The sequence below is a fragment of the Artemia franciscana genome, chromosome 3 (assembly GCF_032884065.1).
Source record: "Artemia franciscana chromosome 3, ASM3288406v1, whole genome shotgun sequence".
NCBI lineage: Eukaryota > Metazoa > Arthropoda > Branchiopoda > Anostraca > Artemiidae > Artemia > Artemia franciscana.
Window position 1 is genome coordinate 9,459,446 of NC_088865.1, and position 16,290 is coordinate 9,475,735.

General features: G+C 34.8%; 1 protein-coding gene across 3 annotated transcripts in view; it reads right to left on the reverse strand.

The window, feature by feature from the left end:
* Positions 1-1,638: 1,638 nt before the first annotated feature.
* LOC136024854 (monocarboxylate transporter 1-like) overlaps positions 1,639-16,290 on the reverse strand; it is an 87,357-nt gene continuing 72,705 nt past the window's right edge. For all 3 annotated transcript variants that reach the window (XM_065700367.1, XM_065700368.1, XM_065700366.1), the window contains exons 6-9: positions 13,636-13,840; positions 7,679-7,897; positions 4,234-4,425; positions 1,639-1,859 (exon numbers count right to left, since the gene is read on the reverse strand). In XM_065700367.1, the coding sequence (XP_065556439.1) occupies positions 1,726-1,859; positions 4,234-4,425; positions 7,679-7,897; positions 13,636-13,840 (750 nt within the window). In that variant the 3' untranslated portion in view covers positions 1,639-1,725. The remainder of the gene's footprint in view (positions 1,860-4,233; positions 4,426-7,678; positions 7,898-13,635; positions 13,841-16,290) is intronic.

Consider the following 16,290-nt stretch of genomic DNA (forward strand, 5'->3'; position numbering starts at 1 on the left):
CTCTGTTCCTTTTTAAGTTTTAGTGCTTCTCCTTACTTTCAATTGAAAAAACTTTTTCATATTTATATTTTCATTGTTTTTTTTTATAGTAATGCTAGAAAGTCCTGCGCCCTTTTCATTGAATTTCTCTTCCCCCATGAAATATTCCTCCAAGGAAAGATCCTCCCATATAGCCCCCTCCCCTGAACCCCACACCCAAACCAAAAAAATCCCCCTGATAACGTCGGTACACTTCCCAGTAACCATTACTGTATGTAAACATTGGTCAAAGTTTGTAACTTGCAGCCCCTCCCCCAGGGACTGTGGGGGGTAAGTCATCCCCAAAGACATAGTTATTATGGTTTTCGACTATGCGGAACAAAATGGCTATCTCAAAATTTTGATCCGTTGACTTTGTGAAAAAAATGAGCGTGGGAGGGGGCCTAGGTGCCCTCCAATTTTTTTGGTCACTTAAAAAGGGCACTAGAACTTTTCATTTCCGTTAGAATGAGCTCTCTTACAACACTCTAGGACCACTTGGTCGATACGATGACCCCTGGAAAAAAAAAAAAAAAAAAAAAAAAAAAATAAACACGCACCCGTGATTTGTCTTCTGGCAAAAAATACGAAATTCCACATTTTTGTAGATTGGACCTTGAAATTTTTCCTATAGGGTTCTCTGATACGCTGAATGCGATGGTGTAATTTTTGTTAAGATCCTATGACTTTTAGGGGGTGTTACCCCCTATTTTCCAAAATAAGGCAAATTTTCTCAGGCTCGTAACTTTTGATGACAATAACTAAACTTGATGAAACTTATATATTTGAAATCAGCATAAAAATCCGATTCTTTTGATATATCTTTTAGCATCGAAATTCCGTTTTTTAGAGTTTCGTTTACTATTGAGCCGGGTCGCTCCTTACTACAGTTCGTTACCACGAACTGTTTGACAATATCAGTTACTTTCTGGTCGTTGGTTTGACCAGAGATTATAGGTAACTTACAGAAGTGGGAACTGACACTAGTGTCGACAAAATAGACCCTTAAACCCCGGTTAACATTTGATGACAAATGGTGTTTTTCCCGGTAATGATAAAGATAATTAATTTAAATTTTTGTAGTTGGTAAAATGATGTAGCAACTAGTGTCTGATCTCAGTTCCTGAAAAAAAATATAAAGCTTAAAAAAATGGCTAGTGCCACCAAATGCTAGATGACGTTGATGGTGTTTTTTGTCGACACTAGCATCAGTTTCCACTCTTATAAGTTACCCACACTCTTTAGGTTTACCTAGACAAGAAACTAGTATTACTCGGGAGAGGTAGATGGTGCTCATAGGAAATCTATTTATCATGGTTGCGATGATAGCTTCAACCTCATAAAGAACGAGGTTCAGCCCATGCTAGCAGAAAATTAAAAATCTCCTTTTGAAAAAAATTTCAAGTAATAAATAATTGCCATTTGGAGTTGATTCAGCATTGATGTATGCTTTTTTAAATCAAGGATTTCAGGATTGAAAGAATTTGGTCTGTCACAAAATATAAACAAAGATGAAAACTTTCAGTCTCATAAGCTAACTTCTATACATTCTAAAACTAGAAAGAAATACCAAAGCTTGCTGTCCTATAAAACACACTTCAAGTCTTTAGGACATAGGAATCATTAATGAATCTTTTATTGTAAAAAAAAACAGATACGTAAAGATTTTCAATTAAAAATATTAGCTTGTGATAAATTGAAAAAAGCCTAAGCTTGTCCTTTTCTTCGCTTAATCCAATCTGACAAAGGTAAAATAAGCCATATTAAAAAGCAGAATATAAGACAACCTGCCATCACAATGAAACACGCTTGGTAGCTTCCAGTGACATCTCTGATAGCTCCTGAAATTACAAGCATTTACAACGTATTTTCAAGGGTAAGTAGTTGTAGTAGTAGTAGTAGTATTAGTAGGCAGGTTTAATAGCAAAAATTTGACAGCTATTCCTGAAATACGTTTCTTTACAACCTATTCAAAATCTAACGACACTTGTAAATATAAATCAAGCTATAAACATTAACTCTTATTGTACATTTCGACAAAAACTAGGACGAAAGAATTACCATATCGGTTTGTTCTTGCTTTAATGGGAACTAACTTATCTCGCTTTCTCGTTCTTGATGGTAGAGGTTTGTCAAGTGGAATGTCACGGTGCTGAGATTTAGAAAGCAAGAACTTTCCAAAACCCAATATCAGAGTTTCGTACTGGTTTTGGAGTGACGGCAGTCCTAGCAGTTCCACAGCATTTTCGCAGAGGATGTCGAGGCGACCTAAGATGATCGATACCGCTCTTTTTTGAACCGATTCAAGCTCCTGACAAAGATACACTGTTCTAAGTGCTGAGGGCACCCAAACAGGGAATGCATATTCCAGAATGGGGTGGACGTCCGTTAGGTATGCATGCTTAATACTCTCAACGTTTGCACTGAACCTAAGCATAACGTTTAAAGTCTGTAGACTAGCGTTTGCACTTTTAACCACGTTCTCGATATGTGCGGCAAAGTCGAAGTCATTGGAGAAAGTAATTCAAAGGATTTTGATACTGTTTATTAGAGGGAACGGAACGTTTGGCTCCATAACATCGCTTTTTAGCGGGTTAAAGCGTACTATCTTCGACTTGTTCCGATTAATCTCAAGATTAAAAAAAACATCTACAATTATATATATAAGTAGCTATCAATCAGAAGCTAGATATCTCCAGAGACTCTACCAGAAAATGTCTTATTTTATGTTTGTTTCTTGCTTGAACAACTGAAAATCAGAAGTATTGGTGTTGGTAAGCTTATTTATAACTGGTGTTGAAGCATCTGTGCAAGCGATACCCAGTTGAAATTCAAATTGGTGTGTATGAACATATTTATTCTCCAACTTGTTAAAGATTAACAATTTATGAGTAGCCGAAAACGGAATGCGGGTTTTCTTTTTTTCTTTTTTTATTCGGGGGGGGGGGGGGGGTTGTGAAAAAACCATTGTTGAAAAGGTTTTGAAAGGCAATCGGTATATACAACATCTTTGGTTGTCAACAGACTATATTTTCGGAGCTCTAAAATGATTTTACCAATAAAATGATCACTGAAACTTAGCCTAAGAAATCAGGTAAAAATGTGGCTCAATCGCACTTTCTAGGGCTAGAAAGGTTAAGATGGCTAGGCCACGTTCTGCGGATGAAAGTTGACAGATTGCCGAAAATTGTCCTTTTTGGCCAACCGTCTGGGGCTACACGGAAAGCAGGTCGTCCTCGTCTGGGTTGGAAAGTTGTCATAATTAAAGATTTAAAGGAAATGGGAACTTCCTGGGAGTGTGTAAAGAGGGAGGCCTTGAATAGATTAGGTTGGAGGAGGAGCGTGCGTAGCTGTGTTGGCCTCAGGTGGCTTGATGCTACAGTGAGTTATTAGCAGTAGTAGTAGTAAGAACGAGTGTTGATGGGGGACATTCCCCCGTATAGAAAAAATACCTGTTCGTTTTAATATCGTGCTTTACTTTTATTTGGAAAAACTCTTTTTTATTAAATTTAATTGTAGACGTGAAAGAAACATTTAAACATGAATGAATGCTCTTGTAACGGAAATTTCATCTAAGTTGCCATTTCGTTTGCGTCTTCTTGAGTTATCGAAAAATTCATCGTTATTGTCTATTTACTGACCATATATTGGCAACTGTGATACCAGACTGTATATTGAAATTTGATCCAATATACTAAACGGAAAGGGGGTGGGTTACAGGGGTGGTTCAAGGATTTCCTTTAGGGGGAGGCCCATATTAGGTTGCGTTGTTCTGCATAATTTTTCACCTTTGCACGTCTGACCACTATAGCAAGGGACTTAAGCTTTAAAAAAAAAGGTCTTGAACCATCTTTTGGGGTAATGCGCTCTTTGTGACAACTTTAATAGGTCAAACCATTTAGTATGTTGCCTAACCTTATGGCATCGCTTAGTAACTATGATATTAATGGAGAGTGAGAAATGAGGATAAAGACACAACTTGTACATTTGTAAAAGATATAAGAAACATTAAATACCAGTTCTTTTGGGGGTGTAACAAGAAGAACAGAACGAAGAGATAGAAATGCAAAGAAGACATTTAGAACGAGGGTTTTCAGTATAGGCAATAAAGCATTAACTAATTACTGTTTCTTTTTAAAAATAGTGTACATTAAGACTAAATTAAGCTCAGAACGAAAAACTACTGAATTTTCCTGGAAATATTCAATTTCTTACCAATTAAAGGCAGTCCTCCAAAATATATGATAGCGTTAAAGCCTAAGGATAAACCAAATGCCATTGGAAGTAGCTCAAGTCCAAGATTTTCTGCCATTATTATCATAGATATACCAGTGTTGCCACCCATTCCAACACCGTATATGCAACAGAAAGTAGCAAGGGTAACATAATCAGTAGCAAAAGCTATCCCTATAAAATAAAAGGTACTAAATAAGCACGTCATTTGGACATTCAGAAGCTAAAGCGATGAAGTCTACTTTTGATATCTTCAAGATTGTAGATTAAGAGAGCTCGTAAATTCACAAGTTAAGCGTAAAAAAAGTTCGTAAAACTTGTGAATCCACGCTTTTACATATAAATGCTCTATAAATGCAGATTAACAAATTAACAAAAATGACAAAGGGTTCGGATCTTATTTTTGAGTTTTCTCCATTATTTGTTTGATGAACTCAATTGCTCAATTGAACTCAAAAAATAAAAGTTCCGGAGATTAAAGTTGCTTTAAGCGAAAGGACAATTCAGAATATATTAACGCTTTAGCTGTATGAGGCTCAAAAATGCAGTTCTTCTCTAAGGTAGAATCGAAGAAATAGCAGCAGGAATTAGAAGTAGTAGAAAGGTAGTAGCAGAGAAGTTTCCAAAATATTGATCCTTCCAACAATTACTGTCTTAACTATAAGCAGCTAATTGCAATTAAGTATCTCAAACTGTCTAGAAGAAAATTTAGATTCGACATTGCTAGAACTATGATGAAAATAATTCCCTTTTATAAATGATGGCCTTAATACTGAGTGGCCTTAGTACAATACAATTATGATGTCACCTACTTAAGAAACTGGTGGCTGCGAGCCTCCGTGAAAAACTATTGTCGGCCCCTTAAAAGAGACGGAGGCTTACTTTACTGTTGAAAATCCTGGTTACCCACCGAGTTAGCTTAGCGGTCGGTTAAGAAGAGGTTGTTAGATCATTTCCGGACAAGATAGGAATTGTGGGTCCACAAATGGGGAAGTGAAGGGAAGCAAAGGCCTATTTCGTAAAGCGACAGTAAAAAAAACAATTTTTGATTTTTCAGAATTTCTAGGATTTTTATACAGCAATGCTATGTACGGGCGTGAATATTGTGGCAAAATCACGTAGTTAGCAAAGTTTTGCAATAAATAGCTGCGGAAACATAGCTTATTCGTAACGAAGGATGCATGAAATGGGACGTGTTGGAGTTATAGGAGCATGTATGTATAAGCCAATGTATAGGAACCAATTGTGAGTTATGAGATGAACTTCCTTGATCTTGTTGATTCCAAGAGGAATTTCTTCTGGTTGAGCTTTATTCAGTTAAAGAATATAACGTTAAAGTTTGACTCTTTCTCTCAATTTTACTTTATTGAACAGTAAAAGACTTTACCGTAAAGAGCGGGGAGTTGAGAAGGGAACAGCCCCTTTCATACACGGAGTAATTTCTGTTCGTTTTAAGTTTTAATGTCGCTCCTTACTTTCAGTTAAAAAAAACTTGTTTTTTTTTATTTAATTTCTGGACGTTTTTGAATTAATGTATGGTTGATTTTGGCTCTCCGCACATAAATTATTAAAATGAAATTTGCCTATTAATTCTTTTTTTGGCTAAATGGATTTCTCTTAATTTTGATCAGACGGTTTGAGAAATTAGGGGGTGGGGAAGGAGGCCTAGTTGCCCTCCAATTTTTCGGTTACTTAAAAAGGCAACTAGAACTTTTGACTTTTAACGAACGTTTTTATTAATAAAAAATATACGTAACTTAAGAATTAACTTACGTAACAAACTTCTATGTTCTTATATTTTTATTATGTATATGAGGGGGTTTGTCTCCTCGTTAATACCTCGCTCTTTACAGTAAAGTTTAAGTTTTGTCCCAATTCTGTAAGAATGACCCCTGAATCAGAAAGGCCTTATAAAAAATAGTTGAAATTACTAAAGATACTTTAGAATAAAGAGCGAGGTATTTAGGAGGAGAAGAACCCATCATATGCGTAATAATCTCTGTTCGTTTTAAGTTTTAATGCTACTCATTACTTTTAATTGAAAACACTTTTTCATGTTTATTTTTTCATTGTTCTTTTTATAGTAATGCTAGAAGATCCTGCACCCTTTTCATTGAATTTCTCTTCCCCCATAACATGTTCCTCCAATGAAAGATCCTCCCACATAGCCCCCTCCCCTCAACCCCCTCAAACCAAAAAATCCCCCTGAGAACGTCTGTACATTTCCCAATAACCATTACTGTATGTAAACACTGGTCAAAGTTTGTAACTTGCAACCCCTCCCCCGGGGACTGTGGGGGAGTAAGTTATCCCCAAAGACATAGTTGTTTTGGTTTTTGACTATGCTGAACAAGATGGCTACCTCAAAATTTTGATCCGTTGACTTCGAAAAAAAATGAGCGTGGGAGAAGGCCTAGGTGCCATCCAATTTTTGGTCACTTAAAAAGGACACTAGAACTTTTCATTTCCGTTAGAACGAGCCCTCTTGCGACATTCTAGGATCACTTGGTCGATACGATGACCCCTGGGAAAAAAACACGCATCCGTGATCTATCTTCTGGCGAAAAATATGAAATTCCACATTTTTGTAGATAGGAGCTTGAAATTTTCGCAACAGGGTTCTCTGATACGCTGAATGCAATGGTGCGATTTTCGTTTATATTCCATAACTTTTAGGGGGTGTTTCCCCCTATTTTCCAAATAAGGCAAATTTTCTCAGGCTCTTAACTTTTTTATGACAAAGATTAAATTTGATGAAACTTATATATTTATCAGCATGAAAATCCAATTCTTTTTATGTATCTTTTAGTATCAAAATTTTTTTAGATTTTTGTTTACTATTGAGCCGGACAGTTCACTACCACGAACTATTTGAAATGAACATTATAACAAGACATGAAAAATAGAAATCATTGACTTACTCTGATGAGTATTCCCACCCATGGTTATGGGACAAGTAAAAGCTGCTACTGCTACTACTGTTAGTAAGATCCACTGCATTGCCAAACCGCCTGAAACCAGCACAGCTACGCACACTCCACCTCCATCCCAATCTGTTCAAAACCTTTTTCTTTACTGCATCCCAAAAAGCTCGATTTTCCTTGGAATCTTTCCTTAAGACATCCTCCCAACCCATTCTTGAGTGACCTACTTTTCGTTTGATCCTAGACGGTTGCCCAACAAGGATGACCTTGGGCTATCTATCATCGTTCTTCCCCAGAACGTGTACTATCCATTTCAACCTTTCTCTCATCATAATCCTTAAAAGCAGGATCGACCCATATTTTTCGTACAGTTTACTGTTTTAGATACAGTCAGTCAGTAGGGTACCCATAACAATGCGTGTGATTTATTTTTTTTATAACATCTAGCATATCCTCTTCCGTCACAAAAACGATGATAAAAGGGAATAGGACAGCATCCTTACCTAAACAGGCAACTGCCTTTACAAGATAGTTAACAGCATAAATTTGAATTCTTGAAACTTTGTGCTTGATCTTCTCTGATAGAACTGGAACAACGAGCCGTGCCACAGTGTCAGTAAGTGCCAATAGAGAGAGTAAAGCAGCCGAGTTTCCAGGAGAAATCCCCATTTCTCTTGCCATTGGTGGTACCAATGTATTCACTTCTTGGTAGACAAAACGACCTGGAAAATTTTCATTATGTCAATTGTTGTAATTTTAGAAGGTGTAAATTTTAGATAATTACTGATTGGAATATGAAAACTTTATTAGAAACTGAAATTTAATCAAATAATTACAATTAGATTAATATTATCCAACAGGAAGAAACTAAAAGACTATTATAATTAATATTTTAAAATGGTTGCATATATATTAGAATTCTATGAGAGTTATTAGGTTAAATAGTTTATTATGTAATAATCTTCTGTTAATTGACCTGAAAATGATGAAATTAGTAAATGTAACAAATTTAAAGTAACTTTACATAGTTGAATATGCGATTTTTTTTTTTAGTAAATCCCCTTATCTTTTAGCAGTGACAGAGGGGGATATTAGTGTTACAATCCTTCTTTTCAGAGTTATTTCTGTTGGTTCTGGTTTTTAAAGTTACTTTTTATTTAAGCTTGAAATTTATTGATTGTAATGTATGTTTGTTTTTATAAACGGACAGTCACATCTTATATCTAACTATACCGAACTAGAAAATTTATATCTAACTTTTACATGACTTGAAAAAGTCATTACACAATTTTTAAATATAATAAACTGCTTAAAAGCATATATCTTTTTGTTCATTGTTATGAATATTTAGCTTTGTTGTTCTATTTAACATCAGGCATTAAACAACAAACACCTGGCTGGGACATGGTCCCAGGGCAGGGACCTGGCAACATCGAGCCTTTTTAAAGAATCGAGTAGGAAAAACTACTATTTCTTTGGAGTGAGGGGGGCTGGTTCTGAGTTAAAAATAAAATTAGCAACATTCTTACTATCTTGCTGACCGCATTCTGTTTGTAGATATTAATTTTATGCAGAGTATCTGTTGAGTGCAGAGTATTATGCAGAGTATTTAAGTATTTATATTTTATAAATACTTTATTTGATAAACACGTAAGTAGAGTATTAATATTTTATTATCTGGGCAACAATTACACATTTTTCTTATTTAAGTCCTAGTAACAGGGAGTTTTGCGCGGTAAAAAGAAACAAATGTTTTTTGAGAACTATTCCCAGAAGCTAAAGCTCAGAATTTATAATAGCAATGTCCTCTCCGTCCTTACATATGGCTGTGAAACTTGGAGCATTACTGTGGTTTATCCCCAGTAAACCACTTTACAAGTACCTTCCTTATCTGAATAAACACAAAAAAGTCGTTAAAGTTTTTCCTATTTAAAATCCCTAGGCTGACATCTTTTCGATACGCAAAATCTGCTGTACTAACATCATGTTTAATACAGATTAAATAAAAAAAAAAGTTTTTTTAAATGAAAGTAAGGAACAACATTAAAACTTAAAACGAACAGAAATTACTCCGTGTATGAAAGGGGCTTTTCCTCCTCAACACCCCGCTCTTTACGCTAAAGTTTGACTCTTTCTCTTAACTCTATTTTTAAAAGAGCAAAAAACGTTAGCGTAAAGAGCGAGGTGATGAGGAGGAAAAGCCCCTTTCATAAACGGAGTAATTTCTGTTCGTTTTAAGTTTTAATGTTGCTCCTTTCTTTTAATTTCTGGACGTTTTTGAATTAATGCATGTTTTGATCTTGGCTCTCTGCACATAAATAATCAAACAAAATTTGCATATTAATTAATTGCAATTAATCGGAAGATTTTGAGAAAAAAGGAGTGAGGGAGGAGGCCTAGTTGCCCTCCAATTTTTTGATTACTTAAAAAAGCAACTAGAGCTTTTGATTTTTTACAAACGTTTTCATTGGTAAAAAATATACATAACTTACGAATTAATTTGCGTAGCGAACTTCTATATTCGAATTTTTTATTGCGTGTATGAGGGAGTTCAACCCTCATCGATACCTCACTCTTTACCCTAAATCTTAAATTTTGTCCCAATTCCTTAAGAATGAGCTCTGAATCACAAAGGCCGTAGAATAAATAGTTGAAATTACTCAAAAATACTTTAGCGTAAAGAGTGAGGTATAACGAGGAGATAAACCCCTCACACGCGTAGCAATTATTGTTCGTTTTAAGTTTTAATGCTGCTCCTTACTTTCAGTAGAAAAAACTTTTCATATTTATTTTTTCATTGTTTTTTCAAATAATACTAGAAAATCCTGCCCCCCCTTCATTGAAATTATCTTCCCCCATGATAAGTTTCTCCATAGAAATATCCTCCCACGAAATCCCCCTCAAATCTCCCCCCGAAACAAAAAGATCCCCCTGTAAACGTCTGTACAATTCCCAGTAACCATTACTATATGTAAACACAGGTCAAAGCTTATAACTTGCAGGCCCTCCCATGGGGACTACGGGGGAGTAAGTCGTCCCTAAAGACATAGTTATTAGGTTTGTCGACTATGATGAATAAAATGAATATCTCAGAATTTTGATCCGGTGACTTTTGGGAAAAAATGAGCGCGGGAGGGGGCCTTGGTGCCATCCAGTTTTTTGGTCACTTAAAAAGGGCACTAGAGCTTTTAATTTCCGTTAAAATGAGCCCTCTGGCGACATTCTAGGACCACTCGGTTGATACGATCACCCCTGGGAAAAAAAAAAAAAAAAAAAAAAAAAAAAAACAACAAATAAACACGCATCCGTGATCTGTCTTCTGGCAAAAAATGCGAAATTCCACGTTTTTGTAGATAGGAGCTTGAAACTTCTACCACAAGGTTCTCTGATACGCCGAATCTGATGTGTGATTTTCGTTAAGATTGTATGACTTTTAGGGGGTGTTTCCCCCTATTTTCTGAAATGAGGCAAATTTTCTCAGACTCATAACTTTTGATGGGTATAACTGATCTTGATGAAACTTACATATTTAAATCCGCATTAAAATGCGATTCTTTTGATGTAACTATTGGTATCAAAATTCCATTTTTTAGAGTTTCGGTTACTATTGAGCCCGGTGTGCGATAACCAAACGAACTGTTTGATTATCGCAACCGATTACAAATAATTTTCAGCACTGACAACCAATGAAAGTTTTTTTTTTTTTTTTTTAAAGAATGCATTTCATTGGGGATCAGTGATGAAATTAATTACAATCAATTTTTGAAAAAAATCCTTCAAGGTTTTTATCACTATTTTCCGCTTTACATTTTTCAAGATACTTTATTAGGTTAATCGGAAAACTTTAAAGGCTGCTAGAGTCTTACTCTAAAAAGAATAATATAGGATTTCTTGACTATTTTTTCAAATTGCAAACAGTGATACAACCCTTAAATTATCAAGGACATCAAAATGAAAATATTTTTAACCTCCTCCCTCCTGGCTCCGTCTTGGGTTTTTCCATGCCTGAAAACCGGAAATTCTTATGATTTTTCTTTTTGTTGTTATACGACTCGTAAAATTGTTTCGGCGCGCAAATTGCTCTGCATTGTTGCCACAATTAAGTTGTGAAAAAAGGCAAGCGGAAACTTTCCTTGTTTACAGACAAGCCTAACCAAACGTTTGTAACACCCAATTTGTCTACAGTTGATCGTTGAGCAAGACAACATTAAAAGTGGCATTTTTAAATAAAAAGAAAGTAAGGATTCTATTCGTAAGTCAATAGTCAACTAAAGGAAAAAACAACAGACTAGGATAGCCTAGTTTGTCTTTCTAAAAATAAACTTGTAGCAATTAACTAATAATTTGAAGCGTTTATTCTTGAGTAATGTTGATAATATCAATATTAATGTATAGCTTAGATCCATGGCAGTTTTTGTCTTTTGTTACAACAATCAAAAAAGTTTTACCTCTAGAGATCTATGATGCTATATTTTTTGCTCATTTTCTGCTGATTTCTCACAAACGTTCCTTATTTTCAAAACTTAGCACCCGCTAAGTGCAAAGCAACCTAACTGGAAATTGAGCTCTTTGTATTAAAAATGGAGTTCTCAGTTTTCTTAATTATTGTAAGACCTATATTATTCTGTAAGTTTCCACTTTACCTATTTAAAAAAATGGATTATTTTTTTAGTGTCCTTGGTATTTTAAGGATTTGATCAAAATCAGATGCGTCTATACGAAGAATTATTTGAAGTTAGCCAAGCTTAGATTTGTCACCCACGTTCTTATTTATATCAGCATCCTCGATTGATTGGTTCAACCTACTTGACTGAGATACTTAGGAATCCCTCGTTTTTTCCAAAATGTTTTAAGTCTCCTTCTTCCACTCATAAAAATAGTCAGGAAATAGAGCTGAATTACTTCGAAGTAAGTTTTTGACACCCCAAAAAGACTTTTTTCTTAGAAACTACTACTTGTTAACAACAATTTTTGATAATTTTAATGCATTTTTCATACGTTTTTCTTAATTAAGATAGTACAATTATATATCTTACTTTAATTTAATTAAAAAATCCCAATTTTAATAAATTTAAAGTAGGAATACTTTCCTTTAATATTACGCCATAGAGTCCTCAGTGCACCAGTATAGAGAACGAAAAAATAAGACACGTCTTTTAAACTTAGCAGGGCATTGCTGCTTAGATAAATAACACAAAAATAATTTGCGTGTTATCTGTATATTATCTATAATAGGATTTGCAAAAAAACTATTGTTTATTGGTGTTTGTTGTTTTAAACATACTGCTACTGCTGCTGCTAACTAACAGCTTACTGAGGCACCAAGCCGTCTCAGACCAACAAAGCAGTGCGTTGCTGCGTTGGCCTCATTAAAACCAATTCATTAAAAACTTTATTCCTTAAGTAAGTGTTCTATCCAGGGGCATTACGTCTAGGGTGAGGGGACTCCCCCCCCAATGTTTCCAGCCAGTTGTTAAAAAAAATTGAGTTGGTGATAAAGTGAATCAAATTTGTTTTCATTAGGGTAAATGGGCTGATGGAAATATATGACGGAACACCAAAGAAAGAAAATCAGTTTTAGTCGGTTGAAAACCCAAGAAATGAAGTAATTTTAATAGCAATATCAAGCAAACCAGTCGTTAAAAATTACCAGCTATTGGGTAAAATCCAAGATTCCCCAGACACTTTGGCTAATGACGCCTCTGATCCCTTCCACGAAGTAATATACTTCATATATACTTCGTAACTTTAAAAAACTTGAAATTAGCAATTACAATAAAAACTCACTAATAATAGAACAGGCCTTTGCACCCAGCTCATCCCTCCCACGCCTCCCAAAAGGTTTTCTATTATTTCTATTATAGTCTATAATGCATTCTAGGATCATTCTTATGTTTCTAGTGTTTCATAGAATTTGGTCTCTTCCTGAAGCATGTTCTTGTGTTGATGACGGCAAAAAATCCTTCCCAGGGATAATAAAGAAAAGCTAATGGCAAATTCCAGGAAATTCATGCGGGTAATTACGTTCTGAGATCACACTGGTTACAAAAGACCTTTGACAAAAAAAAAAAGGAAAGAAAACAAAGATAAAAAAAGTGAATAAAGAAGCAAAGAAAAAGAAATACAAATAGAAGAGAAAAGACCCAACATAAACTCTACATGAAATCCCTGGAACTGGAGAATTGATTGCACTGGCAGAAAATATCCCTAGTTCAGTTTTCTAATCATGTTTTTTTTTATTTTGTTTTTTTACTCTTTTTATTGTCTTACTTACGCAGCTATATTTTTGAGAGGAAGGGTAACATATTTTCAGGCTGGTGAAGAAACACAAATTCGGGCCAAACATATGAAAACACAGAAACTAATCCAGCATTTATCTGAAAAAGCAATAAGAAATTTCAAGTTGGAGCTAAGGGCCAGAAAGGCTTGTTTGCAAATGACTGAAGGAGACAATACTTACCAAAAGCGGTAGAAACAGTGCATAAAACGAAGAAAACATTTTTCACCAGAGCAAAATTGAATAAAGCGTGAAGAGGTGGAAAATGAGGTAACCAGCATAGCCAGAGTGGTCGTGGAGGTGGCCGAACTCGTTTACTTGGCGGGATTGGACGTCTGCGCTTTTTTAATTCGTTTGCTTTCATTTGCGACAGTGAATGCATACTACCCTGAGAAAATATATTAAACTATAATGTAACGAGATTGTAATGTAAAAAAAAAAAAAAAAAACAGATAAAGTACAAAAAGAATAAGCATGGGAAGTTAAACTCGTCTCAAATATAGCATCGAATAATTAAATGAAACCTAAAACAATATAAAAAGATTGGAATTTCAGTTATTACCAATTTTAAGCAGATTTGCTTCAAGGCAATTCAGGAAACTGATTTATTCTAAGTTTTGGAAATATAGCTGAGGTTCATGTGGGTCAAATTACAAACTTTAAACCATTAAAAAAAAAAAAAAAAAAACTAGCTTTTCAAATGAAATTGAAGAGAGACATTAATGCTTAAGACGAATAGAAATTCCTTGATTCCGTCCAACTTTGCTTTTTGATAGCCTTGGTCAGTTGGGCATCCTTGTTTTCTTCTGTCGTTTGTAGCTGGAAAATTTTAATAAGATATGTGCCCTAAGACAACTTTATAACCATCCTTACATGTGCTTGAACGCTATTCCTTTCCGCGGTCCCCCTAGCCCTTTTAAATCTATTTTTCACATCTTCTAGTATACTACCTCCTTTTTGAGGTAGTAGTGGTTTTTTTTTGCAGAATGCACTTCAGCTGTTCTGCTTTGGTTCCTTTTTTCCTGTTATTCTTTTTAACATGCTCCTTCAATACCAAAATATTGTAATTACCTGTAATGATAGTCTACAGGCCGTTAGAGATACAAAGTTTACCTAAAAGTATGCTCTAGCCGTTACTTGGTTAGACTTTAATTTTAAAAGAGCCTACGTTAGTTGGCTAATTCTTTTTTGTAAAGAATTGATTATATTTAGTGAAATATTTTACACACTTTGTTTGATAGTGAATGGTTAACTTTCGTTGTAAAAGAAAGGAATACTCTGAGCACCAGTTTATTGCGACATTTAAGGAACACGACGGTTTTAAGGGAGTGATGTAATGCAGACTCTCAAATATGACGTTTCATCCCAGAAAAACAACTATTCAAAAGATACGTGTGTTATGTCATTTTGTCAAAAATACGTGAGCTATAAACGGATGCTGATAAGTATGTATCTTGTCCATGATGATACAGTTTTGTCAAAAATTGCATTCTATTTTAATATTATATTTTTTTTCTTGTCTCTATTAGATATGGGGATTTCTTTTCAAATTAGCCCTCTTCCAACATTTCACAACCACTGGTTTGGCACGGTCACTATTGATGAAAAAAAGAAAAGAAAGAGACGTGTCACTGCTTCAAATACGAAAAAGTGATTTTCTTTTAGCTCAAGATGGGGGACTGTAATTCTCCTGCATAAATTTTCTGCTAAACTGCTGGACTAAGCCTGAGTGCTCACTGACGAAGATACGCTTGTCTGTATTGGTAGATCACCCCTGGTGAAAAAGAGACACATCACGGCTTCTCATGCGAACAAATGATTCTCCTTGTGATCAAGATGGAAAATTCTATTGGTTTTCAACTATGATTATTCTTATGGTACAGCGTTCAATTCAAACTGACAATGTTTTCGAGGTGTTTTAGGCTATTTTTCGACATTCCCTAAATTTGTCTTCACGAAAAAGTCTGACCATTAAGATTAGCAGTTACCTTGTTGCAGATTTTTGCCGGCCAATTTTTAATAAGATTAATTTAGAAAGCATTCAAAACTCGAAAACTTTCAAAGGAGAGTAAAGAAATATATTAAAACCTAAAATGATCAGAGATAAAATCCTATAATAATTCAAATATAAAACGAGCAGATATTTCTATCCAAATATAAATAAACCTCCCTAAGAACATAATTTGAAATAAATAATTACAGCAAATATAAAGGTAAGAGATACTGCTATAAATGAAACATTGAATCCTAAACGATTAAAATAAAGACGTATATTCAAGTCAATCTTAAAACAAACAGAAATCCCCACAAAAAGAAATCACTATAAAAGAGTAGGATTACCACTCCTTAATTCCATTTAAAGGCTATAGCTTTCTCTACAAATCGTTTTACTAAAAGGATTTGTATTTCGAGTACTGTGTTTTTTGTCATAATATCTACAACAACACTAGCAAAAACAAATTCATTACAAGACTAATCAAAATATGCAAATATAAGAGTGGTATTACCATCTCCCCTCGCAACCCTCAAAGCAGCTTGAATTTAATTTTAATTTTAGTAAAACGGGTCTTTATTTTGAAAAGTTTACAAAAAAATAAGCAACAATAAATAATGAAAATCGCAATAATACTGTTTAATATATAAGAGTATTAATTCCGGGAACTCTAGGCAGTTTCCATCCTTCAAGCTGGTCCAAGATTTTTCAGCTAATGTATTGCTATAACCTGGATGCATATAGTGTGTCTTGCCTATGTCTTGCGCGCCTATTCGATTCCCTAAAACCTTCTGAAAGTTTCAGCTTGATGCTCTGAAACCTTTCCCGAGATATTGCACATACAA